This window comes from Meleagris gallopavo, unplaced genomic scaffold (genome assembly GCF_905368555.1).
Source record: "Meleagris gallopavo unplaced genomic scaffold, MGAL_WU_HG_1.1 scaffold_1, whole genome shotgun sequence".
Taxonomy (NCBI): Eukaryota; Metazoa; Chordata; class Aves; order Galliformes; family Phasianidae; genus Meleagris; species Meleagris gallopavo.
Window position 1 is genome coordinate 209,845 of NW_028147015.1, and position 27,741 is coordinate 237,585.

The 27,741-nt window shown below is 59.3% G+C and overlaps 1 protein-coding gene across 1 annotated transcript in view; it reads left to right on the forward strand.

Moving 5' to 3' along the window:
* Positions 1-366: 366 nt before the first annotated feature.
* Positions 367-27,741, forward strand: part of ADCK5 (aarF domain containing kinase 5) — a 54,141-nt gene continuing 26,766 nt past the window's right edge. The window contains 9 exon segments of the mRNA XM_085215041.1: positions 367-463; positions 5,302-5,351; positions 12,687-12,809; positions 17,020-17,094; positions 20,341-20,536; positions 24,006-24,054; positions 24,057-24,128; positions 24,131-24,144; positions 27,135-27,248. Of these exon segments, the coding sequence (XP_085071167.1) occupies positions 446-463; positions 5,302-5,351; positions 12,687-12,809; positions 17,020-17,094; positions 20,341-20,536; positions 24,006-24,054; positions 24,057-24,128; positions 24,131-24,144; positions 27,135-27,248 (711 nt within the window). The 5' untranslated portion in view covers positions 367-445.

The following is a 27,741-nucleotide window of genomic DNA, read 5'->3' on the forward strand; positions in this document are numbered from 1 at the left end:
CCCCTCTGCGTGCACAGCGCTCCCTTCCCGATGTTCCGCGGCTCCGTTTGTTTTCTCCCGAACTTTCGCCCAATTTTTACAGAACTTTGGGATTCTGATCCCCCCCCTCCCCCCCCCGTCGTCGCTCTATGACCGGAGGTGACCCCGCGGCGACACTGCGGAGTCCCCTGGTCACGTGGTTCCTAATGGAGGCGCGGCCTAGCGCCCCGACCCCGCCCCGTCGGCCCACTCTCTCCCGCAGCCAATCGGAGCGCGCGGCGGGAGCCGAAAGGGGCGGGGTTTGTCGCCACGCCCCCTCCCGTCCGCCCCGTCCAATCCGCTGCGAAAGGGGCGGAACCTCTTCTTCGTCCCTCCGATCCGCGCTCGGCCCGCTCGCGGCTGGGGGGCGGGGCCTCGCGCCGCGCCGACCAATGGGAGGGCGCGGGGGGCGGAGCTACGGGAAGCCATGGGGCAGCGCGCGGCGGTGAGCGCGGAGCGGGGACCCCCGAAACCCCGCGGAAACCCCCCGGAAACCCCCCGAGTCCCACCGGAAATCCCCGACCCCCCCCCGGAAATCCCCGAACCCTTCCGGAAGTCCCCGAACCCCCCCCGTAAAGCCCCAAACTGCCCCCAGGGGTCACCGCGGGGTCGTGATATGGGGCGGCCGTGGGGCAGGTTGCGATGGGGCGGGGCTGTGGGGCTGGTTGTGGGGCAGCCTGTAGGGCTGGCTGTGGGGTTTTGTGGGGTTTGCTATAGGGCAGAGCAGTGCGGGTGGCTATGGGGCTGTTTGCTATGGGGCAGGACTCTAGGGCTGGTTATGGGGCAGCTATGGGGCTGCCTGTAGGGCTGGTTATGGGGCAGCTGTGGGGTTTGCTATGGGGCAGTTATGGGATGGCTATAGGGCTTGGTTTGCTATGGGGCAGGACTCTAGGGCTGGTTATGGGGCAGCTATGGGGCTGCCTATAGGGCTGGCTATGGAGCTGTTGTGGGGTTTGCTGTGGGGCAGAGCTGTGGGGCTGAGTTTGCTATGGGGAGGAACTTTAGGGTAGGTTATGGGGCAGCTATGGGGCTCCCTATAGGGCTGGCTGTGGAACTGTGGGGTTTGCTATGGGGCAGAGCTGTGGGGTTTGCTATGGGGCAGAGCTGGTCGGTTGTTATGGGGTGGCTGTGGGGCAGTTTGCTATGGGGCGAGGTAATAGGGCTGGTTATGGGGCAGCTATGGGGCTGCCTATAGGGCTGGCTATGGGGTAGTTGTAGGGTTTTCTATGGGGCAGAGCTGTGAGGGTTGCTATGGGGCAGTTATGGGATGGCTATAGGGCTTGGTTTGCTATGGGGCAGGACTCTAGGGCAGCTATGGGGCTCCCTATAGGGCTGGCTATGGGGTTGTGGGGTTTGCTATGGGGCAGTTATAGGGGCGGCTATAGGGCTTGGTTTGCTATGGGGTGGGCAATAGGGCTGGCTGGCTATGGGGCAGCTATGGGGCTGCCTATAGGGCAGTTGTAGGGTTTGCTATGGGGCAGGGCAACAGGGCTGACTATGGGGCAGCTGTGGGGGCCGCTATGGGGTAGTGTTGTGGGGCAGCTATAGGGCTTGGTTTGCTATGGGGTGGGGCAATAGGGCTGGTTGTGGGGCAGCTGTGGGGTTTGCTATGGGGCAGTTATAGGGGCGGCTATAGGGCTTGGTTTGCTATGGGGTGGGGCAATAGGGCTGGTTATGGGGCAGCTGTGGGGCTGCCTGTAGGGCTGGCTATGGGGCAGTTGTGGGATTTGCTATGGGGCAGAGCTGGTCGGTTGTTATGGGGTGGCTGTGGGGCAGTTTGCTATGGGGCGAGGTAATAGGGCTGGTTATGGGGCAGCTGTGGGGCTGCCTGTAGGGCTGGCTGTGGGAAAGTTGTGGGGTTTGCTATGGGGCAGTTATGGGATGGCTATAGGGCTTGGTTTGCTATGGGGCAGGACTCTGGGGCTGGTTATGGGGCAGCTGTGGGGCTCCCTATAGGGCTGGCTATGGGGTTGTGGGGTTTGCTATGGGGCAGTAATAGGGGCGGCTATAGGGCTTGGTTTGCTATGGGGTGGGCAATAGGGCTGGTTATGGGGCAGCTGTGGGGCTGCCTATAGGGCTGGCTGTGGGGCAGTTGTAGGGTTTGCTATGGGGCAGTTATGGGGTGGCCATAGGGCAGAGCTGTGGGGTTTGCTATGGGGCAGTAATAGGGGCGGCTATAGGGCTTGGTTTGCTATGGGGTGGGCAATAGGGCTGGTTATGGGGCAGCTGTGGGGCTGCCTGTAGGGCAGTTTGCTATGGGGCAGTTGTGGGATTTGCTATGGGGCAGAGCTGGTCGGTTGTTATGGGGTGGCTGTGGGGCAGTTTGCTATGGGGCGAGGTAATAGGGCTGGTCATGGGGCAGCTGTGGGGCTGCCTATAGGGCTGGCTGTGGGAAAGTTGTGGGGTTTGCTATGGGGCAGAGCTGTGGGGGTTGCTATGGGGCAGTTATGGGATGGCTATAGGGCTTGGTTTGCTATGGGGCAGGACTCTGGGGCTGGTTATGGGGCAGCTATGGGGCTCCCTATAGGGCTGGCTATGGGGTTGTGGGGTTTGCTATGGGGCAGTAATGGGGCGGCTATAGGGCTTGGTTTGCTATGGGGTGGGCAATAGGGCTGGCTGGCTATGGGGCAGCTATGGGGCTGCCTATAGGGCAGTTGTAGGGTTTGCTATGGGGCAGGGCAACAGGGCTGACTATGGGGCAGCTGTGGGGGCCGCTATGGGGTAGTGTTGTGGGGCAGCTATAGGGCTTGGTTTGCTATGGGGTGGGGCAATAGGGCTGGTTGTGGGGCAGCTGTGGGGTTTGCTATGGGGCAGTTATAGGGGCGGCTATAGGGCTTGGTTTGCTATGGGGTGGGGCAATAGGGCTGGTTATGGGGCAGCTGTGGGGCTGCCTGTAGGGCTGGCTATGGGGCAGTTGTGGGATTTGCTATGGGGCAGAGCTGGTCGGTTGTTATGGGGTGGCTGTGGGGCAGTTTGCTATGGGGCGAGGTAATAGGGCTGGTTATGGGGCAGCTGTGGGGCTGCCTGTTGGGCTGGTTGTGGGAAAGTTGTGGGGTTTGCTATGGGGCAGAGCTGTGGGGGTTGCTATGGGGCAGTTATGGGATGGCTATAGGGCTTGGTTTGCTATGGGGCAGGACTCTAGGGCAGCTATGGGGCTGCCTATAGGGCTGGCTATGGGGTTGTGGGGTTTGCTATGGGGCAGTTATAGGGGCGGCTATAGGGCTTGGTTTGCTATGGGGTGGGCAATAGGGCTGGCTGGCTATGGGGCAGCTATGGGGCTGCCTATAGGGCAGTTGTAGGGTTTGCTATGGGGCAGGGCAACAGGGCTGGCTATGGGGCAGCTGTGGGAGCTGCTATGGGGTAGTGTTGTGGGGCAGCTATAGGGCTTGGTTTGCTATGGGGTGGGGCAATAGGGCTGGTTATGGGGCAGCTGTGGGGCTGCCTATAGGGCTGGCTGTGGGAAAGTTGTGGGGTTTGCTATGGGGCAGAGCTGTGGGGGTCGCTATGGGGTGGTTTGGGGCAGCTGTGGGGCAGAGTTTGCTATGGGGCGGGGCAATAGGGCTGGTTATGAGGCAGCTACGGGGTTCCTATAGGGCTGGCTATGGGGCAGCTATGGGGCTGGCTATGGGGCAGCGCTGTGGGGGTCGCTCTGGGGTGGTTGTGGGGCATTTTGCTATGGGGTGAGGCAATAGGGCTGGCTATGGGGCAGCTGTGGGGCTGCTTTTAGGGCTGGCTGTGGGGCAGCTGTGGGTCCCACTGTGAGGCAGCTATGGGGCTGCTATGGGGCAGCTGTGGGGCAGTAAAAGGGCAGCTATGGGGCAGCTGTGGGGCAGTAAAAGGGCAGTTATGGGGCAGCTGTGGGGCAGTTATAGGGCAGCTGTGGGGCAGTTATGGGGCAGTTATGGGGCGGCTTTGGGGCAGTTATGGGGCAGCTGTGGACCACCTATGGGCCTTCTATGGGGCAGCCGTGGGGCAGCTATGGGGCAGCTATAGGGCAGCCGTGGGGCAGCCATGGGGCAGCCATGGGGCAGCCGTGGGGCAGCTATAGGGCAGCCATGGGGCAGCCGTGGGGCAGCTCTACGGCAGCCATGGGGCAGGTGTGGGACAGCCATGGGGCAGCCATGGGGCAGCTATAGGACAGCCATGGGGCAGCCGTGGGGCAGCTATAGGACAGCCATGGGGCAGCCGTGGGGCAGCTATAAGACAGCCATGGGGCAGCTATAGGGCAGCTATAGGGCAGCCATGGGGCAGCCGTGGGGCAGCTATAGGGCAGCCATGGGGCAGCCATGGGGCAGCTATAGGGCAGCCATGGGGCAGCTATAGGGCAGCTATAAGACAGCCATGGGGCAGCTATAGGGCAGCTATAAGACAGCCATGGGGCAGCCATGGGGCAGCCATGGGGCAGCCGTGGGGCAGCTATAAGACAGCCATGGGGCAGCTATAGGGCAGCTATAGGGCAGCCATGGGGCAGCTATAGGGCAGCCGTGGGGCAGCCGTGGGGCAGCCATGGGGCAGCCATGGGGCAGCTATAGGACAGCCATTGGGCAGCCGTGGGGCAGCTATAGGACAGCCATGGGGCCGCCATGGGGCAGCCGTGGGGCAGCCATGGGGCAGCTATAGGGCAGCTATAGGGCAGCCATGGGGCAGCCGTGGGGCAGCTATAAGACAGCCATGGGGCAGCTATAGGGCAGCTATAGGGCAGCCATGGGGCAGCCGTGGGGCAGCTATAAGACAGCCATGGGGCAGCTATAGGGCAGCTATAAGACAGCCATGGGGCAGCTATAGGGCAGCCATGGGGCAGCCATGGGGCAGCCATGGGGCAGCTATAGGGCAGCCATGGGGCAGCCATAGGACAGCTATAGGACAGCTATAGGACAGCTATAGGGCAGCCATGGGGCAGCCATGGGGCAGCCATAGGACAGCCATGGGGCAGCCATGGGGCAGCCGTGGGGCAGCCATGGGGCAGCCATGGGGCAGCTATGGGGCAGCCATAGGACAGCTATAGGGCAGCCATGGGGCAGCCATGGGGCAGCCATAGGACAGCTATAGGGCAGCCATGGGGCAGCTGTGGGGCAGCTATAGGGCAGCCGTGGGGCAGCTATAGGGCAGCCGTGGGGCAGCCATGGGGCAGCCATGGGGCAGCTATAGGGCAGCCATGGGGCAGCCATGGGGCAGCCATGGGGCAGCTATAGGGCAGCTATAGGGCAGCCGTGGGGCAGCTGTGGGGCAGCTCTGGTTCCCATACGGGTCCCGCTGTGCCCCACTGCCGCCCCTCCCCCACAGGTGCTGCGGTTCCGCCCCCAAACGGCCCGGAAGTGCGGGGTGAGCGCCAGGTGAGAGTATGGGGGGGGGCGGGGTCACGTGGGTGTGGGGGGTCACGTGAGGGGGTCACGTGGGGTTGTGGGGTCACGTGGGGTTGTGGGGATATGGGGGCGGTTTTGGGGTCACGTGTAGGGTTATGGGGTCATGTATGGGGTCACATATGGGTCATGGGGTCTCCTATGGGGTTTTGGGGTCACGTGTGGGGTTATGGGGTCATGTATGGGGTCACACGTGGGTCATGGGGTCTCCTATGGGGTTTTGGGGTCACGTGTAGGGTTATGGGGTCGCATATGGGGTTATGGGTCATGTATGGGGTCACACGTGGGTCATGGGGTCTCCTATGGGGTTATGGGGTCACGTGTGGGATTTGGGGTTATGGGGTCACGTGTGGGGTTATGGGGTCGTATATGGGGTTATAGGGTCTTGTATGGGGTCACGTGTGGGGTTATGGGGTCACGTGTGGGGTTATGGGGTCGCATATGGGGTTATGGGGTCATGTATGGGGTCACACGTGGGTCATGGGGTCCCTTATGGGGTTATGGGGTCGCATATGGGGTTATAGGGTCACATATGGGGTCACACGTGGGTCATGGGGTCCCTTATGGGGTCGCATATGGGGTTATGGGGTCATGTATGGGGTCACACGTGGGTCATGGGGTCCCTTATGGGGTTATGGGGTCACGTGTGGGGTTTTGGGGTTATGGGGTCACGTGTGGGGTTATGGGGTCGCATATGGGGTTATAGGGTCTTGTATGGGGTCACGTGTGGGGTTATGGGGTCGCATATGGGGTTATAGGGTCTTGTATGGGGTCACGTGTGGGGTTATGGGGTCGCATATGGGGTTATAGGGTCTTGTATGGGGTCACGTGTGGGGTTATGGGGTCGCATATGGGGTTTTGGGGTCATGTATGGGGTCACACGTGGGTCATGGGGTCCCTTATGGGGTTATGGGGTCGCATATGGGGTTATGGGGTCGCATATGGGGTTATAGGGTCACATATGGGGTCACACGTGGGTCATGGGGTCCCTTATGGGGTTATGGGGTTATGGGGTCATGTATGGGGTCACGTGTGGGGTTATGGGGTCACGTGTGGGGTTATGGGGTCGCATATGGGGTTTTGGGGTCATGTATGGGGTCACACGTGGGTCATGGGGTCCCTTATGGGGTTGCATATGGGGTTATGGGGTCATGTATGGGGTCACACGTGGGTCATGGGGTCTCTTATGGGGTTATGGGTCACGTGTGGGGTTTTGGGGTTATGGGGTCACGTGTGGGGTTTTGGGGTTATGGGGTCACGTGTGGGGTTATGGGGTCGCATATGGGGTTATAGGGTCTTGTATGGGGTCACACGTGGGTTATGGGGTCATGTGTGGGGTTATGGGGTCGCATATGGGGTTATAGGGTCTTGTATGGGGTCACACGTGGGTTATGGGGTCATGTGTGGGGTTATGGGGCCACGTGTGGGGTTGTGGGGTTATGGGGTCATGCATGGGGTTATGGGGTTATGGGGTCACGTGTGGGGTTATGGGGTCGTATATGGGGTTATAGGGTCTTGTATGGGGTCACGTGTGGGGTTATGGGGTCACACGTGGGTCATGGGATCCCTTATGGGGTTATGGGGTCACGTGTGGGGTTTTGGGGTTATGGGGTCGCATATGGGGTTATGGGGTCGCATATGGGGTTATGGGGTCGCATATGGGGTTATTGGGTCATGTATGGGGTCACACGTGGGTCATGGGGTCCCTTATGGGGTTATGGGGTCACGTGTGGGGTTTTCGCGTTATGGGGTCACGTGTGGGGTTATGGGGTCGCATATGGGGTTATAGGGTCATGTATGGGGTCACACGTGGGTCATGGGGTCTCTTATGGGGTTATGGGGTCACGTGTGGGATTTGGGGTTATGGGGTCATGTGTGGGGTTGTGGGGTTATGGGGTCATGCATGGGGTTATGGGGTCGCATATGGGGTTATAGGGTCATGTATGGGGTCACGTGTGGAGTTATGGGGTCATGCATGGGGTTATGGGGTCGCATATGGGGTTATAGGGTCATGTATGGGGTCACGTGTGGAGTTATGGGGTCATGCATGGGGTTATGGGGTCGCATATGGGTTTATAGGGTCATGTATGGGGTCACACGGGGGTCATGGGGTCCCTTATGGGGTTATGGGGTCACGTGTGGGGTTGTGGGGTTATGGGGTCACGTGTGGGGTTATGGGTTCGTATATGGGGTTATAGGGTCTTGTATGGGGTCACGTGTGGGGTTATGGGGTCGTATATGGGGTTTTAGGGTCTTGTATGGGGTCACGTGTGGGGTTATGGGGTCACGTGTGGGGTTATGGGGTCACGTGTGGGGTTTTGGGGTTATGGGGTCGCATATGGGGTTATGGGGTCGCATATGGGGTTATGGGGTCATGTATGGGGTCACACGTGGGTCATGGGGTCCCTTATGGGTTATGGGGTCGCATATGGGGTTATGGGTCATGTATGGGGTCACACGTGGGTCATGGGGTCCCTTATGGGGTTATGGGTCACGTGTGGGGTTTTGAGGTTATGGGGTCACGTGTGGGGTTATGGGGTCGCATATGGGGTTATAGGGTCTTGTATGGGGTCACGTGTGGGGTTATGGGGTCACCTATGGGGTCACGTGTGGGGTTTTGGGGTTATGGGGTCCCTTATGGGGTTATGGGGTCGCATATGGGGTTATCGGGTCCCTTATGGGGTCACACGTGGGTTATGGGGTCATGTGTGGGGTTATAGGGTCATGTATGGGGTTATAGGGTCATGTATGGGGTCACATGTGGGGTCATGGGGTCACGTGTGGGGTTGTGGGGTTATGGGGTCACGTGTGGGGTTATGGGGTTATGGGGTCACGTGTGGGGTTGTGGGGTTATGGGGTCACGTGTGGGGTTATGGGGTCGCATATGGGGTTATAGGGTCTTGTATGGGGTCACGTGTGGGGTTATGGGGTCACGTGTGGGGTTATGGGGTCGCATATGGGGTTATGGGGTCATGTATGGGGTCACACGTGGGTCATGGGGTCCCTTATGGGGTTATGGGGTCGCATATGGGGTTATAGGGTCACATATGGGGTCACACGTGGGTCATGGGGTCCCTTATGGGGTCGCATATGGGGTTATGGGGTCATGTATGGGGTCACACATGGGTCATGGGGTCCCTTATGGGGTTATGGGGTCACGTGTGGGGTTTTGGGGTTATGGGGTCACGTGTGGGGTTTTGGGGTTATGGGGTCACGTGTGGGGTTATGGGGTCGCATATGGGGTTATAGGGTCTTGTATGGGGTCACGTGTGGGGTTATGGGGTCGCATATGGGGTTTTGGGGTCATGTATGGGGTCACACGTGGGTCATGGGGTCCCTTATGGGGTTATGGGGTCGCATATGGGGTTATGGGGTCGCATATGGGGTTATAGGGTCACATATGGGGTCACACGTGGGTCATGGGGTCCCTTATGGGGTTATGGGGTTATGGGGTCATGTATGGGGTCACGTGTGGGGTTATGGGGTCACGTGTGGGGTTATGGGGTCGCATATGGGGTTTTGGGGTCATGTATGGGGTCACACGTGGGTCATGGGGTCCCTTATGGGGTTGCATATGGGGTTATGGGGTCATGTATGGGGTCACACGTGGGTCATGGGGTCTCTTATGGGGTTATGGGTCACGTGTGGGGTTTTGGGGTTATGGGGTCACGTGTGGGGTTTTGGGGTTATGGGGTCACGTGTGGGGTTATGGGGTCGCATATGGGGTTATAGGGTCTTGTATGGGGTCACACGTGGGTTATGGGGTCATGTGTGGGGTTATGGGGTCGCATATGGGGTTATAGGGTCTTGTATGGGGTCACACGTGGGTTATGGGGTCATGTGTGGGGTTATGGGGCCACGTGTGGGGTTGTGGGGTTATGGGGTCATGCATGGGGTTATGGGGTTATGGGGTCACGTGTGGGGTTATGGGGTCGTATATGGGGTTATAGGGTCTTGTATGGGGTCACGTGTGGGGTTATGGGGTCACACGTGGGTCATGGGATCCCTTATGGGGTTATGGGGTCACGTGTGGGGTTTTGGGGTTATGGGGTCGCATATGGGGTTATGGGGTCGCATATGGGGTTATGGGGTCGCATATGGGGTTATTGGGTCATGTATGGGGTCACACGTGGGTCATGGGGTCCCTTATGGGGTTATGGGGTCACGTGTGGGGTTTTCGCGTTATGGGGTCACGTGTGGGGTTATGGGGTCGCATATGGGGTTATAGGGTCATGTATGGGGTCACACGTGGGTCATGGGGTCTCTTATGGGGTTATGGGGTCACGTGTGGGATTTGGGGTTATGGGGTCATGTGTGGGGTTGTGGGGTTATGGGGTCATGCATGGGGTTATGGGGTCGCATATGGGGTTATAGGGTCATGTATGGGGTCACGTGTGGAGTTATGGGGTCATGCATGGGGTTATGGGGTCGCATATGGGGTTATAGGGTCTTGTATGGGGTCACACGTGGGTCATGGGGTCTCTTATGGGGTTATGGGGTCACGTGTGGGGTTATGGGGTCACGTGTAGGGTTATAGGGTCATGTATGGGGTCACACATGGATCATGGGGTCACGTGTGGGGTTATGGGGTCACGTGTGGGATTTGGGGTTATAGGGTCACGTGTGGGGTTTTGGGGTTATGGGGTCACGTGTGGGGTTATGGGGTCGCATATGGGGTTGTAGGGTCATGTATGGGGTCAGACGTGGGTCATGGGGTCCCTTATGGGGTTATGGGGTCACATGTGGGATTTGGGGTTATGGGGTCACGTGTGCGGTTGTGGGGTTATGGGGTCACGTGTGGGGTTATGGAGTCACGTGTGGGGTTTTGGGGTTATGGGGTCATGCATGGGGTTATGGGGTTGCATATGGGGTTATTGGGTCATGTATGGGGTCACACGTGGGTCATGGGGTCCCTTATGGGGTTATGGGGTCACGTGTGGGGTTTTGGGGTTATGGGGTCATGCATGGGATTATGGGGTCGCATATGGGGTTATAGGGTCATGTATGGGGTCACACGTGGGTCATGGGGTCCCTTATGGGGTTATGGGTTCACGTGTGGGGTTTTGGGGTTATAGGGTCACGTGTGGGGTTATGGGGTGCCGTATGGGGTTATGGGGTGCCATATGGGATTATGGGGTCATGTATAGGATTATGGGGTCGCATATGGTGTTATGGGGTCACGTATGGGGTCACGACTGGGGTTATGGGGTCATGGGGTTATGGGGTCATGTATGGGGTCACATGTGGGGTAATGGTGTCACGTGTGGGGTAATGGGGTCACACATGGGGTTATAGGGCTATGGGGTCACACATGCGGTTATAGGGGTCACGTATGGGGTGACTTATGGGGCTATGGAGTCACTTACGGGGTTATGGGTTTGGTTATGGGGTTGTGGGGTCACACGTTGGGTTATAGGGTCATGTGTGGGGTTATGGGGTTGTGGGGTTGTGGGGCCACATGTGGGGTTATGGGGTCATGACTGGGGTTATGGGGTTATGGGGCAGTTACGGGGTTATGGGGTTAAGGGGTCATTTATGGGGTTATGGGGTCACAAATGGGGTTATGGGATCACTTATGGGGCCATTATGGGACGTCCCTGCGGGGTCTCGTTATGGGACGTCCCTGTGGGGTCTCGTTATGGGACGTCCCTGTGGGGCCTCATTATGGGACGTCCCTGTGGGGTCTCGTTATGGGACGTCCTTATGGGGTCTCGTTATGGGACATCCGTGTGGGGTCTCGTTATGGGACGTCCTTATGGGGTCTCGTTATGGGACGTCCCTGTGGGGTCTCGTTATGGGACATCCTTATGGGGTCTCGTTATGGGACGTCCTTATGGGGTCTGATTATGGGACGTCCCTGTGGGGTCTCGTTATGGGACGTCCTTATGGGGTCTCATTATGGGACGTCCTTATGGGGTCTCGTTATGGGACATCCTTATGGGGTCTCATTATGGGACATCCTTATGGGGTCTCGTTATGGAACATCCTTATGGGGTCTCGTTATGGGACGTCCTTATGGGGTCTCGTTATGGGACGTCCTTATGGGGTCTCATTATGGGACGTCCTTATGGGGTCTCGTTATGGGACGTCCTTATGGGGTCTCATTATGGAACGTCCTTATGGGGTCTCGTTATGGGACGTCCTTATGGGGTCTCGTTATGGGACGTCCTTATGGGGTCTCATTATGGGACGTCCTTATGGGGTCTCGTTATGGGACGTCCCTGTGGGGTCTCGTTATGGGACATCCTTATGGGGTCTCGTTATGGGACGTCCTTATGGGGTCTCGTTATGGGACGTCCCTGTGGGGTCTCGTTATGGGACATCCTTATGGGGTCTCGTTATGGAACATCCTTATGGGGTCTCGTTATGGGATGTCCTTATGGGGTCTCCTTATGGGATGTCCTTATGGGGTCTCATTATGGGATGTCCCTGTGGGGTCTCATTATGGGATGTCCTTAATGGGTCATTATGGGACGTCCCTGTGGGGTCTCATTATGGAACATCCTTATGGGGTCTCATTATGGGACGTCCTTATGGGGTCTCATTATGGAACATCCTTATGGGGTCATTATGGGACATCCCTGTGGGGTCTCATTTATGGGATGTCCTTATGGGGTCTCATTATGGGACGTCCTTATGGGGTCTTGTTATGGGATGTCCTTAATGGGTCATTATGGGACGTCCTTATGGGGTCTCCTTATGGGACGTCCTTATGGGGTCTCATTATGGGACGTCCTTATGGGGTCTTGTTATGGGATGTCCTTAATGGGTCATTATGGGACGTCCTTATGGGGTCTCCTTATGGGACGTCCTTATGGGGTCTCATTATGGGACGTCCTTATGGGGTCTTGTTATGGGATGTCCTTAATGGGTCATTATGGGACGTCCTTATGGGGTCTCGTTATGGGACGTCCTTATGGGGTCTCATTATGGAACATCCTTATGGGGTCTCATTATGGAACATCCTTATGGGGTCTCGTTATGGGACGTCCTTATGGGGTCTCGTTATGGGACGTCCTTATGGGGTCTCATTATGGGACGTCCTTATGGGGTCTCGTTATGGGACGTCCTTATGGGGTCTCGTTATGGGACGTCCTTATGGGGTCTCGTTATGGGACGTCCCTGTGGGGTCTCGTTATGGGACGTCCTTATGGGGTCTCGTTATGGGACGTCCTTATGGGGTCTCATTATGGGACATCCTTATGGGGTCTCCTTATGGGACGTCCTTATGGGGTCTCATTATGGGACGTCCTTATGGGGTGTCATTATGGGATGTGGACCTGAGCGCCTATTATGGGATGTCGGCAGGCTCCCGGTGCTGCTCCCTGTTGCCGTCTTTGTCTCCGTTCCCTTCTGCTGTTACTTCGGTGCGCCCCCCCCCCAGCGGCGGCGGCTGCGGCTTCTGCTGGGGGGGGTGGGGCGATTCGCCAGGTGGGGGTCAAAGGTCACCGGGGGGCGGGGGTGGGAGCGTGGGGGGGTCAGAGGTCATCGGGGGGGGTGGGGAGGACGGGGGGGGTCATGGGGGGTTATTGGGGTCATGGGGGGGTTAGGGAGTCGGGGGGGTTATGGGGTTTATGGGGGGATATGGGGGGGTCGGAGGTCACGGGGTTTGTAGGGTCAGAGGTCATGGGGTGGGGGTCATGGGGGGTTTTGGGGGTCAGAGGTCATGGGGGGTTATTGGGGTCATGGGGGGGGTAGGGTGTCGGGGGTTATGGGGAGTTATGGGGTTTATGGGGGCTTATGGGGGGGTCGGAGGTCAGAGGGGGGTTGTAGGGTCAGAGGTCATGGGGTGGGGGTCATGGGGGGTTATTGGGGTCAGAGGTCATGGGGGGGGTAGGGAGTCGGGGGGGTTATGGGGAGTTATGGGGTTTATGGGAGGATATGGGGGGTTGGAAGTCACGGGGTTTGTAGGGTCAGAGGTCATGGGGTGGGGGTCATGGGGGGTTATTTGGGGTTATTGGGGTCAGAGGTCATGGGGGGGTGGGTGGTCGGGGGGGTCATGGGGAGTTATTGGGGTCATGGGGGGGGTAGGGAGTCGGGGGGTTATGGGGAGTTATGGGGATTATGGGGGGGTCGGAGGTCAGAGGGGGGTTGTAGGGTCAGAGGTCATGGGGTGGGGGTCATGGGGGGTTTTGGGGGTCAGAGGTCATGGGAGGTTATTGGGGTCATGGGGGGTAGGGAGTCGGGGGGGTTATGGGGAGTTATGGGGTTTTTGGGGGGCTATGGGGGGGTCGGAGGTCAGAGGGGATTTGTAGGGTCAGAGGACATGGGGTGGGGGTCATGGGGGGTTATTGGGGTCATGGGGGGGTAGGGAGTCGGGGGGTTATGGGGTGTTATGGGGTTTATGGGGGGATATGGGGAGGTCGGAGGTCAGAGGGGGGATGTAGGGTCAGAGGTCATGGGGTGGGGGTCATGGGGGGTTATTGGGGTCATGGGGGGGGTAGGGAGTCGGGGGGTTATGGGGAGTTATGGGGTTTATGGGGGGATATGGGGAGGTCGGAGGTCAGAGGGGGGATGTAGGGTCAGAGGTCATGGGGTGGGGGTCATGGGGGGTTATTGGGGTCATGGGGGGGGTAGGGAGTCGGGGGGTTATGGGGAGTTATGGGGTTTATGGGGGGGTTATGGGGGGGTCGGAGGTCAGAGGGGGGTTGTAGGGTCAGAGGTCATGGGGTGGGGGTCATGGGGGGTTATGGGGGGTTATTGGAGTTAGAGGTCATGGGGGGGTGGGTGGTCGGGGGGGTTATGGGGAGTTATTGGGGTCATGGGGGGGTAGGGAGTCGGGGGGTTATGGGGAGTTATGGGGTTTATGGGGGGCGGAGGTCAGAGGGGGGTTGTAGGGTCAGAGGTCATGGGGTGGGGTTATGGGGTTATGGGGGATTATTGGGGTCAGAGGTCATGGGGGGTGGGTGGTTGGGGGGGTCATGGGGAGTTATTGGGGTCATGGGGGGGTAGGGAGTCGGGGGGTTATGGGGAGTTATGGGGTTTATGGGGGGCGGAGGTCAGAGGGGGGTTGTAGGGTCAGAGGTCATGGGGTGGGGGTCATGGGGTTATGGGGGTTATTGGGGTCAGAGGTCATGGGGGGTGGGTGGTCGGGGGGTCATGGGGAGTTATTGGGGTCATGGGGGGTAGGGAGTCGGGGGGTTATGGGGTTATGGGGTTTATGGGGGGGTCGGAGGTCAGAGGGGGGTTGTAGGGTCAGAGGTCATGGGGGGGGGTCATGGGGGTTATTGGGGTCAGAGGTCATGGGGGGTGTTGGGGTCATGGGGAGTATGGGTCGGGGGGTAGGGAGTGGGTTATGGGGTTTATGGGGGGTTATGGGGGGTCGGAGGTCAGAGGGGGGTTGTAGGGTCAGAGGTCATGGGGTGGGTCATGGGGGTCATGGGGGTTATTGGGGTCAGAGGTCATGGGGGGGGGTGGTCGGGGGTCATGGGGAGTTATTGGGGTCATGGGGGGTAGGGAGTCGGGGGTTATGGGGTTATGGGGTTTATGGGGGTATGGGGGGTCGGAGTCAAGGGGTTTGTAGGGTCAGAGGTCATGGGTGGGGGTCATGGGGGTAATGGGGGTTATTGGGGTCAGAGGTCATGGGGGGTGGGTGGTCGGGGTCATGGGGAGTTATTGGGTCATGGGGGGGGTAGGGAGTCGGGGTTATGGGGAGTTTTGGGGTTATGGGGGGGTATGGGGGGTCGAGGTCACAGGGGATTTGTAGGGTCAGAGGTCATGGGGTGGGGTCATGGGGGGTTATGGGGGTTATTGGGGTCAGAGGTCATGGGGGGTGGTGGTCGGGGGTCATGGGGAGTTATGGGGTTTATGGGAGTATGGGGTAATGGGGTATGGGGTTATGGGGTATGGGGGTATTGGGTATGGAGTTGTAGGATATGGGGTATGGGGTTATAGGGAATGGGGTTATGGGTTATGGGGGTATGGAATATGGGGTATGGGGTTATAGGGAATGGGGTCATGGGGTATGGGGTCATGGGGTATGGGGTTATGGGGTATGGGGTTATGGGGTATGGGGTTATGGGGTATGGGGTTATGGGGTATGGGGTTATGGGGTATGGGGTTATGGGGTATGGGTAGGTATGGGGTTATGGGGTATGGGGTTATAGGGTATGGGTATGGGGTATGGGTATGGGTATGGGATGGTTATGGGGTATGGGGTATGGGTATGGGGTATGGGGTACGGGTTATGGGGTATGGGGTTATGGGTACGGGGTTATGGGTACGGGTTATGGGGTATGGGGTTATGGGGTATGGGTAGGGTTATGGGGTATGGGGTTAGGGGTATGGGGTAGGTAGGGGTTAGGTAGGGTACTGGGTATGGGTAGGGTTATGGGTATGGGGTTATGGGTATGGGGTTATGGGGTATGGTATGGGTGTAGGGTTATGGGGTAGGGGTTATGGGGTTATGGGGTTATAGGTTGGGTTATGGGGTATGGGGTAGGGTATGGGGTAGGGTTATGGGGTATGGGTTATACGGGTTATGGTAGGGGTTATGGGTATGGGGTATGGGTAGGGGTATGGGGTATGGGTTAGGGGTTATGGGGTTATGGGGTATGGGTGTATGGGTATGGGTATGGGGTTAGGGGTTAGGTAGGGTATGGGGTATGGGGTTATGGGGTATGGGGTTGGGTATGGGGTTATGGGTATGGGGTTAGGTAGGGGTTATGGGTATGGGGTTATGGGTATGGGGTTATGGTGGGTTATGGGTAGGGTTATGGGGTACGGGTTATGGGTATGGGTATGGGTAGGGGTATGGGTTAGGTAGGGTAGGCGGTTATGGGGTATGGGGTTATAGGGTATGGGGTATGGGTTATGGGGTATGGGGTTATGGGGTACGGGGTTATGGGGTACGGGGTTATGGGTACGGGTTATGGGGTATGGGTTATAGGGTATGGGTATGGGGTTATGGGGTATGGGTATGGGGTATGGGGTTATGGGTATGGGGTTATGGGGTACGGGTTATGGGGTATGGGTGTTATGGGGTATGGGGTATGGGGTACGGGGGATGGGGTTATGGGTATGGGGTACGGGTTATGGGTATGGGGTTATGGGTATGGGGTATGGGGTTATGGGGTATGGGGTTATGGGGTATGGGGTTATAGGGTATGGGGTAGGGGTTATGGGGTATGGGTGGTATGGGGTATGGGGTTATAGGTATGGGTATGGGGTATGGGTATGGGTATGGGGTACGGGGTTATGGGGTATGGGGTTATGGGTATGGGTAGGGGGTTATGGGGTAGCGGGTTATGGGTACGGAAGGATTGGGTTGGGTGGGATCGGGGTTATGGTGGACGGGTTAGGGTAGGGTATGGGTGGGTGTTAGGGTGGGGTATGGGGTTATGGGTTGGGGGGTTGGGGGTTGGGTATGGGGTATGGGGTTAGTGGGTATTGGGTATGGGTTATGGGTATGGGGGTGGGGTTATGGGGTATGGGGTTGGGTATGGGGTTATGGGATGGGTTATGGGGTTGGGTATGGGGTTGGGTAGGGTTTGGGTTAGGTGGGTATGGGGTATGGGGTTGGTTATGGGGTATGGGGTTATGGGGTATGGTGGGTTGGTTGGGTGGGTATGGGGTTGGGTTATGGGGTTGAGGTGGGTGGGGTTATGGGGCAGCAGCCCCCAATTCTCCCTGCCCCACACAGATCCCTGGCTGTTGGAGGTGGGATCTCCGTGGATTACTGGTGGACCGAGGATGTGGAGCTGTGGGGTGTGGAGAGGTGGGGTTGGATTGGGATTGGGATTGGGGTGGGATTGGGATTGGGGTGGGATTGGGGTTGGAGTGGGATTGGGTTGAGTGGATTGGGGTGGGGTGGGATTGGGGTTGGAGTGGGATTGGGGTTGGATTGGATTGGGTTGGGGTGGATTGGGTTGGAGTGGATTGTGGTTAGAGTGGGATTGGGGTGGGATTGGGGTTGGATGGGATTGGGGGGGGTTGGGATTGGGGTTGGGTTGGGTGGATTGGGGTTGGGATTAAGATTGGGTTGGGTGGGATTGGGTGGGGATAGGATTGGGGTTAGAGTGGGATTGGGTGGGATTGGGATTGGGGTTTGGATGGGATTGGGGTGGGGTTGGGATTGGGGTTGGATGATTGGGTGGGGTTGGATTGGGGTTGGGGTGGATTGGGGGGTTGGATTGGGTTTGGTGGATGGGTGGGGGTTGGGTTGGAGGTGGTGGGATGGGTTGGAGGTGGGTTGGTGGGTGAGTGGATGGGGGTTGGGATGGTGGGTTGTGGGTTGGGGTTGGGGTGTTGGGATGGGGTTGGGGGGGTGGGGTTGGATGGGTTGGGGTGGATTGGGATGGGGTTGGGTGTGGGATTGGGTGGGATTGGGTGGGATTGGGTGTGGATTGGGTGGGTGGGGTTGGAGTTGGGGGGGATTGGATTTTGATTGGGGGGGTAGGGTTGGGGGATTGGGTTGGGATTGGGTTGGTGGGTTGGGATTGGTGGGGTGGAGTGGGATTGGGTGAATTGGGTGGGATTGGGATTGGGTTGGATGGATTGGGTGGGATGGGTTGGGTGGATTGGGTTGGGTGGGTTGGGATTGGGTTGGGTGGGATGGTGGATTGGATTGGGTTGGAGTGGGGGGTTGGATTTGATTGGGGTGGGTTGGGATTGGGTTGGATGGGATTGGGTGGATTAGGGAGGGTTGGGATGGGTTGGGATTGGGTGGGTTGGGATTGGGTTTGGATGGTTGGTGAATTGGTGGAGTGGGTTGGATTGGGGGGTTGGGTTAGGATTGGGTGGTGGTTGGGATTGGGTGTTGGGTGGGATTGGGTTGGGTTGGCATTGGGGGGATTGGATTGGGGTTGAAATTGGGGTGGATTGGGTTGGATGGGATTGGGTTTGGGGTTGGGTATGGATTGGGGTTGGATGGATTGGGTGGGTTGGGATTGGGGTTGGTGGATTAGGGTGGGATTGGATGGGTTTGGATGGATTGGGGTGGATTGGGGTTGAATGGGATTGGTGTGGGATTGGGGTGTGGGACTCTATGGGGTTTCCATATGGGATCAATGGACTCTATGGGGTTCCCATAGGGGATCAGTGGGGCTGTATGGGACTCTATGGGGTTTCCATTTGGGATCAATGGGATCAATGGACTCTGTGGGGTTCCCATAGGGGATCAGTGGGACTCTATGGGGTTTCCATATGGGATCAATGGACTCTATGGGGTTTCCATAGGGAGTCAGTGGGGCTGTATGGGAATCTATGGGGTTCCCGTAGGGGATCAATGGACTCTGTGGGGTTTCCATATGGGATCAATGGGATCAATGGACTCTATGGGGTTCCCGTAGGGGATCAATGGACTCTGTGGGGTTCCCATAGGGGATCAGTGGGGCTGTATGGGACTCTATGGGGTTTCCATTTGGGATCAATGGGATCAATGGACTCTGTGGGGTTTCCATATGGGATCAATGGGATCAACGGACTCTATGGGGTTTCCATAGGGGATCAGTGGGGCTGTATGGAGCTCTATGGGGTTTCCATTTGGGATCAATGGACTCTGTGGGGTTCCCATAGGGGATCAGTGGGGCTGTATGGGACTCTATGGGGTTTCCATTTGGGATCAATGGGCTCTGTGGGGTTCCCATAGGGGGTCAGTGGGGCTGTATGGGACTCTATGGGGTTTCCATTTGGGATCAATGGACTCTATGGGGTTTCCATATGGGATCAATGGGGCTGTATGGAGCTCTATGGGGTTTCCATATGGGATCAATGGGATCAATGGACTCAGTGGGGTTCCCATATGGGATCAGTGGGGCTGTATGGGACTCTATGGGGTTTCCATTTGGGATCAATGGACTGTATGGGGTTCCATAAGGGATCAGTGGACTCTATGGGGTTTCCATATGGGATCAATGGGATCAATGGACTCTGTGGGGTTTCCATATGGGATCAATGGGATCAATGAACTCTATGGGGTTCCCGTAGGGGATCAATGGACTCTGTGGGGTTCCCATAGGGGGTCAGTGGGGCTGTATGGGACTCTATGGGGTTTCCATTTGGGATCAATGGGATCAATGGGCTCTGTGGGGTTCCCATAGGGGATCAGTGGGGCTATATGGGACTCTATGGGGTTTCCATTTGGGATCAATGGACTCTATGGGGTTCCATAGGGGATCAGTGGACTCTATGGGGTTTCCATATGGGATCAATGGACTCTATGGGGTTTCCATAGGGAGTCAGTGGGGCTGTATGGGACTCTATGGGGTTCCCGTAGGGGATCAATGGACTCTATGGGGTTTCCATATGGGATCAATGGGATCAATGGACTCTATGAGGTTCCCGTAGGGGATCAATGGACTCTGTGGGGTTCCCATAGGGGATCAGTGGGGCTGTATGGGACTTTATGGTGTTTCCATTTGGGATCAATGGACTCTATGGGGTTTCCATATGGGATCAATGGGATCAACCGACTCTATGGGGTTTCCATAGGGGATCAGTGGGGCTGTATGGAGCTCTATGGGGTTTCCATATGGGATCAATGGGATCAATGGACTCTGTGGGGTTCCCATAGGGGATCAGTGGGGCTGTATGGGACTCTATGGGGTTTCCATTTGGGATCAATGGGCTCTGTGGGGTTCCCATAGGGGGTCAGTGGGGCTGTATGGGACTCTATGGGGTTTCCATTTGGGATCAATGGGCTCTGTGGGGTTCCCATAGGGGATCAGTGGGGCTGTATGGGACTCTATGGGGTTTCCATTTGGGATCAATGGGCTCTGTGGGGTTCCCATAGGGGGTCAGTGGGGCTGTATGGGACTCTATGGGGTTTCCATTTGGGATCAATGGGATCAATGGACTCTATGGGGTTTCCATATGGGATCAATGGGATCAATGAACTCTATGGGGTTCCCGTAGGGGATCAATGGACTCTGTGGGGTTCCCATAGGGGATCAGTGGGGCTGTATGGGACTCTATGGGGTTTCCATTTGGGATCAATGGACTCTATGGGGTTCCCATAGGGCAGCCCGCCCTTCGAGGCGGCCATGGCGCGGTGCCACGAGCGCGGCGCCGAGCGTCTCCTGCAGGGGGCGCTGCGGAACGGCGGTCTGTACGTGAAGCTGGGCCAGGGGCTGTGCGCCATGGGCCACATCCTGCCCCCCCAGTACCCCAACGTGCTGCGCAGGCTGGAGGACTGCGCCCTGCCCCAGAGGCTGCAGCAGGTGGGGGCGGGGGGGGGATATGGGGGGGGATGGGGGGGGATATGGAGGGGGATGGGGGGGGATATGGAGGGGTATGGGGGGAAAGGGGGAGGGTGGGGGGGATATGGGGGGATATGGAGGGGATATGAGGGGAGGGGGGGTTGTGGGGGAGGTATTGGGGGCTGTAGGGGGATATGGAGGGGTGTGGGGGGATGATGGGGGGATATGGGGGGGTATGGGGGGGTATGGAAGGGTGTAGGGGGATATGGAGGGGTATGGGGGGGAATGGGGGAGGGTGGGGGGGGATATGGGGGGATATGAGGGAAGGGGTGGTTGTGGGGGGAGTATGGGGGGGTAATGGGATGTGGGGGGGGTATGGGGGGTATGGGGGAAGGTGGGGGGGATATGGGGGGATATGAGGGGAGGGGTGGTTGTGGGGTGGGTATGGGGGGGTAATGGGATGTGGGGGGGGTATGGGGGGGAATGGGGGAGGGTGGGGGGGATATGGGGGGATATGGGGGTGGGGGGAGATATGAGGGGAGGAACGGTTGTGGGGGAGGTATGGAGGGGTATAGGGGGGGATATGGAGGAGTATGGGGGGGGGTATGGGGGGGTAATGGGATGTGGGGGGGGTATGGGGGGGAATGGGGGAAGGTGGGGGGGATATGGGGGGATATGAGGGGAGGGGTGGTTGTGGGGCGCGTATGGGGGGGTAATGGGATGTGGGGGGGGGAATGGGGGAGGGTGGGGGGGATATGGGGGGTATGGGGGGTTGTGGGGGGATATGGAGGGGTATTGGGGGGTGATGGGGGGATATTGGGGGGTGTGGGGGGGAACGGGGGAAGGTGGGGGGGCTCTGGGGGGCCCTGGGGGGTGGGGGATTTGGGGGGCAGCCATTGGGGTCGATATGGGGCTGGGGGGGCAGTGGGGGGACAGGAGATGGGGACACGTGGGGACATGGGGACAGCGGGGCTGCAGTGTCCCCATGATGTCCCCAATGTCCTCCATGTCCCCATATCCCAGTGTCCCCACATCCCCATGCTGTCACTGATGTCCCCACGCTGTCCCCGATGTCCCCACGTCCCCATGTCCCCATGTCCCCAGTGTCCCCATGTCCCCACGCTGTCCCCGATGTCCCCACGTCCCCAGTGTCCCCATGTCCCACGTCCCCACGCTGTCCCCGATGTCCCCATGTCCCCAGTGTCCCCATGTCCCCACGCTGTCCCCAATGTCCCCAGTGTCCCCTGTGTCCCCAATGTCCCCATGCTGTCCCCAATGTCCCCCCGTCCCCACGCTGTCCCCGATGTCCCCATGTCCCCATTGTCCCATGTCCCCACGCTGTCCCCGATGTCCCCATGTTCTCAGTGTCCCCATGTCCCCACGCTGTCCCCAATGTCCCCATTGTCCCCATGTCCCCATGCTGTCCCCGATGTCCCCATGTCCCCACACTGTCCCCGATGTCCCCATGTCCCCAGTGTCCCCATGTCCCCATGCTGTCCCCATACTGTCCCCGATGTCCCCATGTCCCCAGTGTCCCCATGTCCCCACGCTGTCCCCGATGTCCCCAATGTCCCCATTGTCTCCATGTCCCCACGCTGTCCCCACGCTGTCCCCATGTCCCCAGTGTCCCCATGTCCCCACGCTGTCCCCGATGTCCCCAATGTCCCCATGTCCCCATGTCCCCACGCTGTCCCCAATGTCCCCAATGTCCCCACGCTGTCCCCATGTCCCCATGTCCCCACGCTGTCCCCAATGTCCCCATGTCCCCAGTGTCCCCATGTCCCCATGCTGTCCCCATGTCCCCGATGTCCCCAATGTCCCCATGCTGTCCCCACGCTGTCCCCAGTGTCCCCAGTGTCCCCATGTCCCCACGCTGTCCCCAATGTCCCCAATGTCCCCATGTCCCCATGTCCCCATGTCCCCACGCTGTCCCCAATGTCCCCATGTCCCCATGTCCCCACGCTGTCCCCAATGTTCCCATGTCCCCATGTCCCCATGTCCCCACGCTGTTCCCAATGTCCCCATGTCCCCATGTCCCCATGTCCCCACGCTGTCCCCAATGTCCCCATGTCCCCAATGTCCCCAATGTCCCCATGTCCCCATGTCCCCACGCTGTCCCCATGTCCCCATGTCCCCATGTCCCCACGTCCCCACGCTGTCCCCAATGTCCCCATGTCCCCACGTCCCCATGTCCCCACGCTGTCCCCATGTCCCCAGTGTCCCCATGTCCCCACGCTGTCCCCAATGTCCCCATGTCCCCATTGTCCCCATGTCCCCACGCTGTCCCCGATGTCCCCAATGTCCCCACTGTCCCCATGTCTCCACGCTGTCCCCATGTCCCCATTGTCCCCATGTCCCCACGCTGTCCCCATGTCCCCAGTGTCCCCATGTCCCCACGCTGTCCCCATGTCCCCATTGTCCCCATGTCCCCACGCTGTCCCCAATGTCCCCACTGTCCCCATGTCCCCACGCTGTCCCCAATGTCCCCATGTCCCCAATGTCCCCATGTCCCCACGCTGTCCCCACTGTCCCCATGTCCCCACGCTGTCCCCAATATCCCCAGTGTCCCCATGTCCTCATGTCCCCACGCTGTCCCCAATGTCCCCACTGTCCCCATGTCTCCACGCTGTCCCCATGTCCCCATTGTCCCCATGTCCCCATGCTGTCCCCAATGTCCCCATGTCCCCATGTCCCCAGTGTCCCCATGTCCCCACGCTGTCCCCAATGTCCCCACTGTCCCCATGTCCCCACGCTGTCCCCAATGTCCCCATATCCCCAATGTCCCCATGTCCCCACGCTGTCCCCAATGTCCCCATGTCCCCAATGTCCCCATGTCCCCACGCTGTCCCCACTGTCCCCATGTCCCCACGCTGTCCCCATGTCCCCATGTCCCCACGCTGTCCCCAATGTCGCCATGTCCCCAATGTCCCATGTCCCACGCTGTCCCCAATGTCCCCAATGTCCCCAATGTCCCCATGTCCCCATGTCCCCATGTCCCCACGCTGTCCCCAATGTCCCCATGTCCCCATGTCCCATGTCCCCATGTCCCCATGTCCCCACGCTGTCCCCAATGTCCCCAATGTCCCCATGTCCCCACGTCCCCATGTCCCCACGCTGTCCCCAATATCCCCAGTGTCCCCATGTCCCCATGTCCCCACGCTGTCCCCATGTCCCCATGTCCCCATGTCCCTATGTCCCCACGCTGTCCCCAATGTCCCCATGTCCCCATGTCCCCACGCTGTCCCCAATGTCCCCAATGTCCCCATGTCCCCATGTCCCCATGTCCCCACGCTGTCCCCAATGTTGTCCCCATGTCCCCATGTCCCCATGTCCCCACGCTGTCCCCAATGTCCCCATGTCCCCAGTGTCCCCATGTCCCCACGCTGTCCCCAATGTCCCCATGTCCCCATGTCCCCACGCTGTCCCCAATGTCCCCATGTCCCCATGTCCCCATGTCCCCACGCTGTCCCCAATGTCCCCATGTCCCCAGGTGGACGAGCTGTTCCTGGAGGATTTCCACCGCCCCACGTCGGCGCTGTTCCGGACTTTGAGTACGAACCCATGGCGGCCGCCAGCCTGGCGCAGGTGCACAGAGCCACGCTCAGGGATGGGACCCCGTGGCCGTCAAGGTGGGGACGGGTGGGGACAAGGTGGGGACAGTGGGGGAGACAAGGGGGGACAGTGGGGAGACAAGGGGAGACAATGGGGAGACAAGGTGGGGACAATAGGGGGACAAGGGGGGGACAGTGGGAGAGACAGGGGGGGACCATGGGGAGACAAGGGCGGACAAGGTGGGGACAATGGGGAGACAATTGGGGGGCATGAGGGGGACAGTGGGGGGACAGAATGGGGGACAGTGGGGGGACAAGGGGGGGACAATGGGGAGACAATGGAGGGACAATGGGGAGACAAGGGGGGGACAAAGGGGAGACAATTTGGGGGCATGAGGGGGACAGCAGGGGGACAGAATGGGGGGACAGTGGGGGGACAAGGGGGGACAATGGGGAGACAATTTGGGGGCATGAGGGGGACAGTGGGGGGACAGAATGGGGGGACAGTGGGGGGACAAGGGGGGGACAATGGGGAGACAATTTGGGGGCATGGGGGGGACAGTGGGGGGACAGAATGGGGGGACAATGGGGGGACAGTGGGGGGACAATGGGGAGACAATTTGGGGGCATGAGGGGGACAGTGGGGGGACAGAATGGGGGGACAGTGGGGGGACAAGGGGGGACAATGGGGAGACAATGGAGGGACAATGGGGAGACAAGGGGGGGACAATGGGGAGACAATTTGGGGGCATGAGGGGGACAGCGGGGGGACAGAATGGGGGGACAGTGGGGGGACAAGGTGGGGACAATGGGGAGACAATTTGGGGGCATGAGGGGGACAGCAGGGGGACAGAAATGGGGGGACAAGGGGGGGACAAGGGGGGGACAATGGGGAGACAATTTGGGGGCATGAGGGGGACAGTGGGGGGACAGCAGGGGGACAGAATGGGGACAACGTTGGGAAAAGTGGGGACATGGGGGGACAATGGGGGGCAGTGGGGGACAAGGGGGAGACAATGGGGGGACAAGAGGGGGACAATTTGGGGACAGCAAGGGGGGACATGGGGGGGACAGCAGGGGGACAATGGAGGGACAGCAGGGGGACAGAATGGGGACAATGTTGGGAAAAGGGGGGACATGGGGGGACAAGGGGGGGACAGTGGGGGGACAAGGGGAGGATAAGAGGGAACAAGGGGGGGGACAGTGGGGGGACAATGGGACAAGGGAGGGACAAGGAGGGGACAAGGGGGGAGACAAGGGGGGGACGAGGGAGGGACAATGGGGGGACTTTGGGGGGACATTGAGGGGACATTGAGGGGACATTGGGGGGACATTGGGGACATTGGGGGACATTGAGGGGACATTGGGGAGACATTGGGAGGGGAATGGGGGGACATTGGGGGAACAGCATGGGGACATTGAGGGGACATTGGGGGACATTGAAGGGACAGTGGGGAGACAGCATGGGGACAAAGCGGGGACAGTGGGGGGACAGTGAGGGGACATTGAGGGGACAGTGGGGGACATTGGGGGAGTGGGGGGGACAATGAGGGGACAGCGTGGGGACAACGGGGGGACATTGAGGGGACAATGGGGGGACAGCGAGGGACATTGGGGGGACAATGGAGGCATTGGGGGGACATTGAGGGGACATTGGGGACATTGGGGGAGGAGATTGGGGGACAGCATGGGGACAGCAGGGGGGGACATTGAGGGGACATTGAGGGGACAGCGAAGGGACATTGGGGGACATTGGGGGACAACGTGGGGACGTGGAGGGGACACTGGGGACACTGGGAGGAGGTGACACGGGTTGGGTGACACAGAGGAGAGGTGACACAGAGAGGAGGTGACACCATGGGGCTTGGGTGACATTGGGCTTGGGTGACATTGGGGTTGGGTGACACTGGGGTTGGGTGACACTGTAGGTGAAGGTGACACTGCGGCGGAGGTGACACCATGGGGTTGGGTGACACAGAGGGGAGGTGACACAGAGAGGAGGTGACACCATGGGGCTTGGGTGACATTGGGGTTGGGTGACACTGGGGTTGGGTGACACTGTAGGTGAAGGTGACACTGCGGCGGAGGTGACACCATGGGGTTGGGTGACACAGAGGGGAGGTGACAGGGAGGTGACAGCGGTGTCCCCAGGTGCAGCACATTGACCTGAAGATCCGCTTTGATGGGGACATGGGGACAGCGGGGGGAGGTGACACCGTGGGGGTGGGTGACATTGGGGTACAGGTGACACTGGGGGGGAGGTGACATTGAGGTTGGGTGACACAGAGGGGGGTGACAGCGTGGGTGGGTGACAGTGGGGGGGAGGTGACACCTGGGGAGTGACACAGAGGGGAGGTGACACCATGGGTAGGTGACATTGGGGGGGAGGTGACACCATGGGGGGAGGCGACACAGAGGGGAGGTGACACCATGGAGGTTGGGTGACAGTGGGATTAGGTGACATCGAGATTGGGTGACATCTGGTTTGGGTGACACTGTAGGTGGAAGTGACACCGTGGAGGGAGGTGACACCACCATGGGGGTGGGTGACATTGGGGTACAGGTGACCCAGAGGGGAGGTGACACCATAGAGGTGACAGGGAGGTGACAGCGGTGTCCCCAGGTGCAGCACATCGACATGAGGATCCACTTTGATGGGGACGTGGGGACATCAGGGGGGAGGTGACACCGTGGGGGTGGTGACATTGGAGTACAGGTGATCCAGAGGGGAGGTGACACCATGGGGAGGTGACACCATGGAGGTTGGGTGACAATGGGGTTGGGTGACACTGTAGGTGGAGGTGACACAGAAGGGAGGTGACACCGTGGGGGGGAGGTGACATTGGGGGTGGGTGACACAATGGGGAGGGGACGCCATGGGGAGAGGTGACAGGGAGGTGACAGCGGTGTCCCCAGGTGCAGCACATCGACATGAGGATCCACTTTGATGGGGACGTGGCGACAGCCGGGGGGGAGGTGACACCGTCGGGGTGGGTGACCCAGAGGGGCGGTGACCTTACGGGGGGAGGGGGGGGGAGGTGACAGGGAGGTGACAGCCGTGTCCCCAGGTGCAGCACATCGACCTGCGCGATCGCTTTGCGGGCGACATGCGGACGCTGGAGCTGCTGCTGCGCATCGTGGAGTTCATGCACCCCAACTTCGGCTTCAGCTGGGTGCTGCAGGTGGGCGCCCAAAATGCCACCTCGCTGTCACCTCGCTGTCACCTCACGGTCACCTCGGGGTCACCTCAGTGTCGTCTCAGTGTCGTTCTCAATGTCACCTCACCGTCACCTCACCGTCACCCCAGTGTCCATCCAATGTCCCCGCCATGTCCTCATGGTGTCTCCTCGGTGTCTCCTCAATGTCCCCACGTTGTCCCCCCAGTGTCCCCTCGATGTCACCTCAGTGTCCCCTCAATGTCCTCTCTCTGTTCCCTCATGTCCCCTCAATGTCCCCCCCACGTCCCCCCAGTGTCTCCTCAGTGTCCCTCTATGTCCCCCCGTCCCCTCAATGTCCCCACGTTGTCCCCCCTGTGTCCCCTCGATGTCACCTCAGTGTCCCCTCTATGTTCCCTCAATGTCCCCTCAATGTCCCCCTCAACGTCTCCCCAGTGTCTCCTCAGTGTCCCCTCAATGTCCCTCTATGTCCCCCCGTCCCCTCAGTGTCCCCTCAATG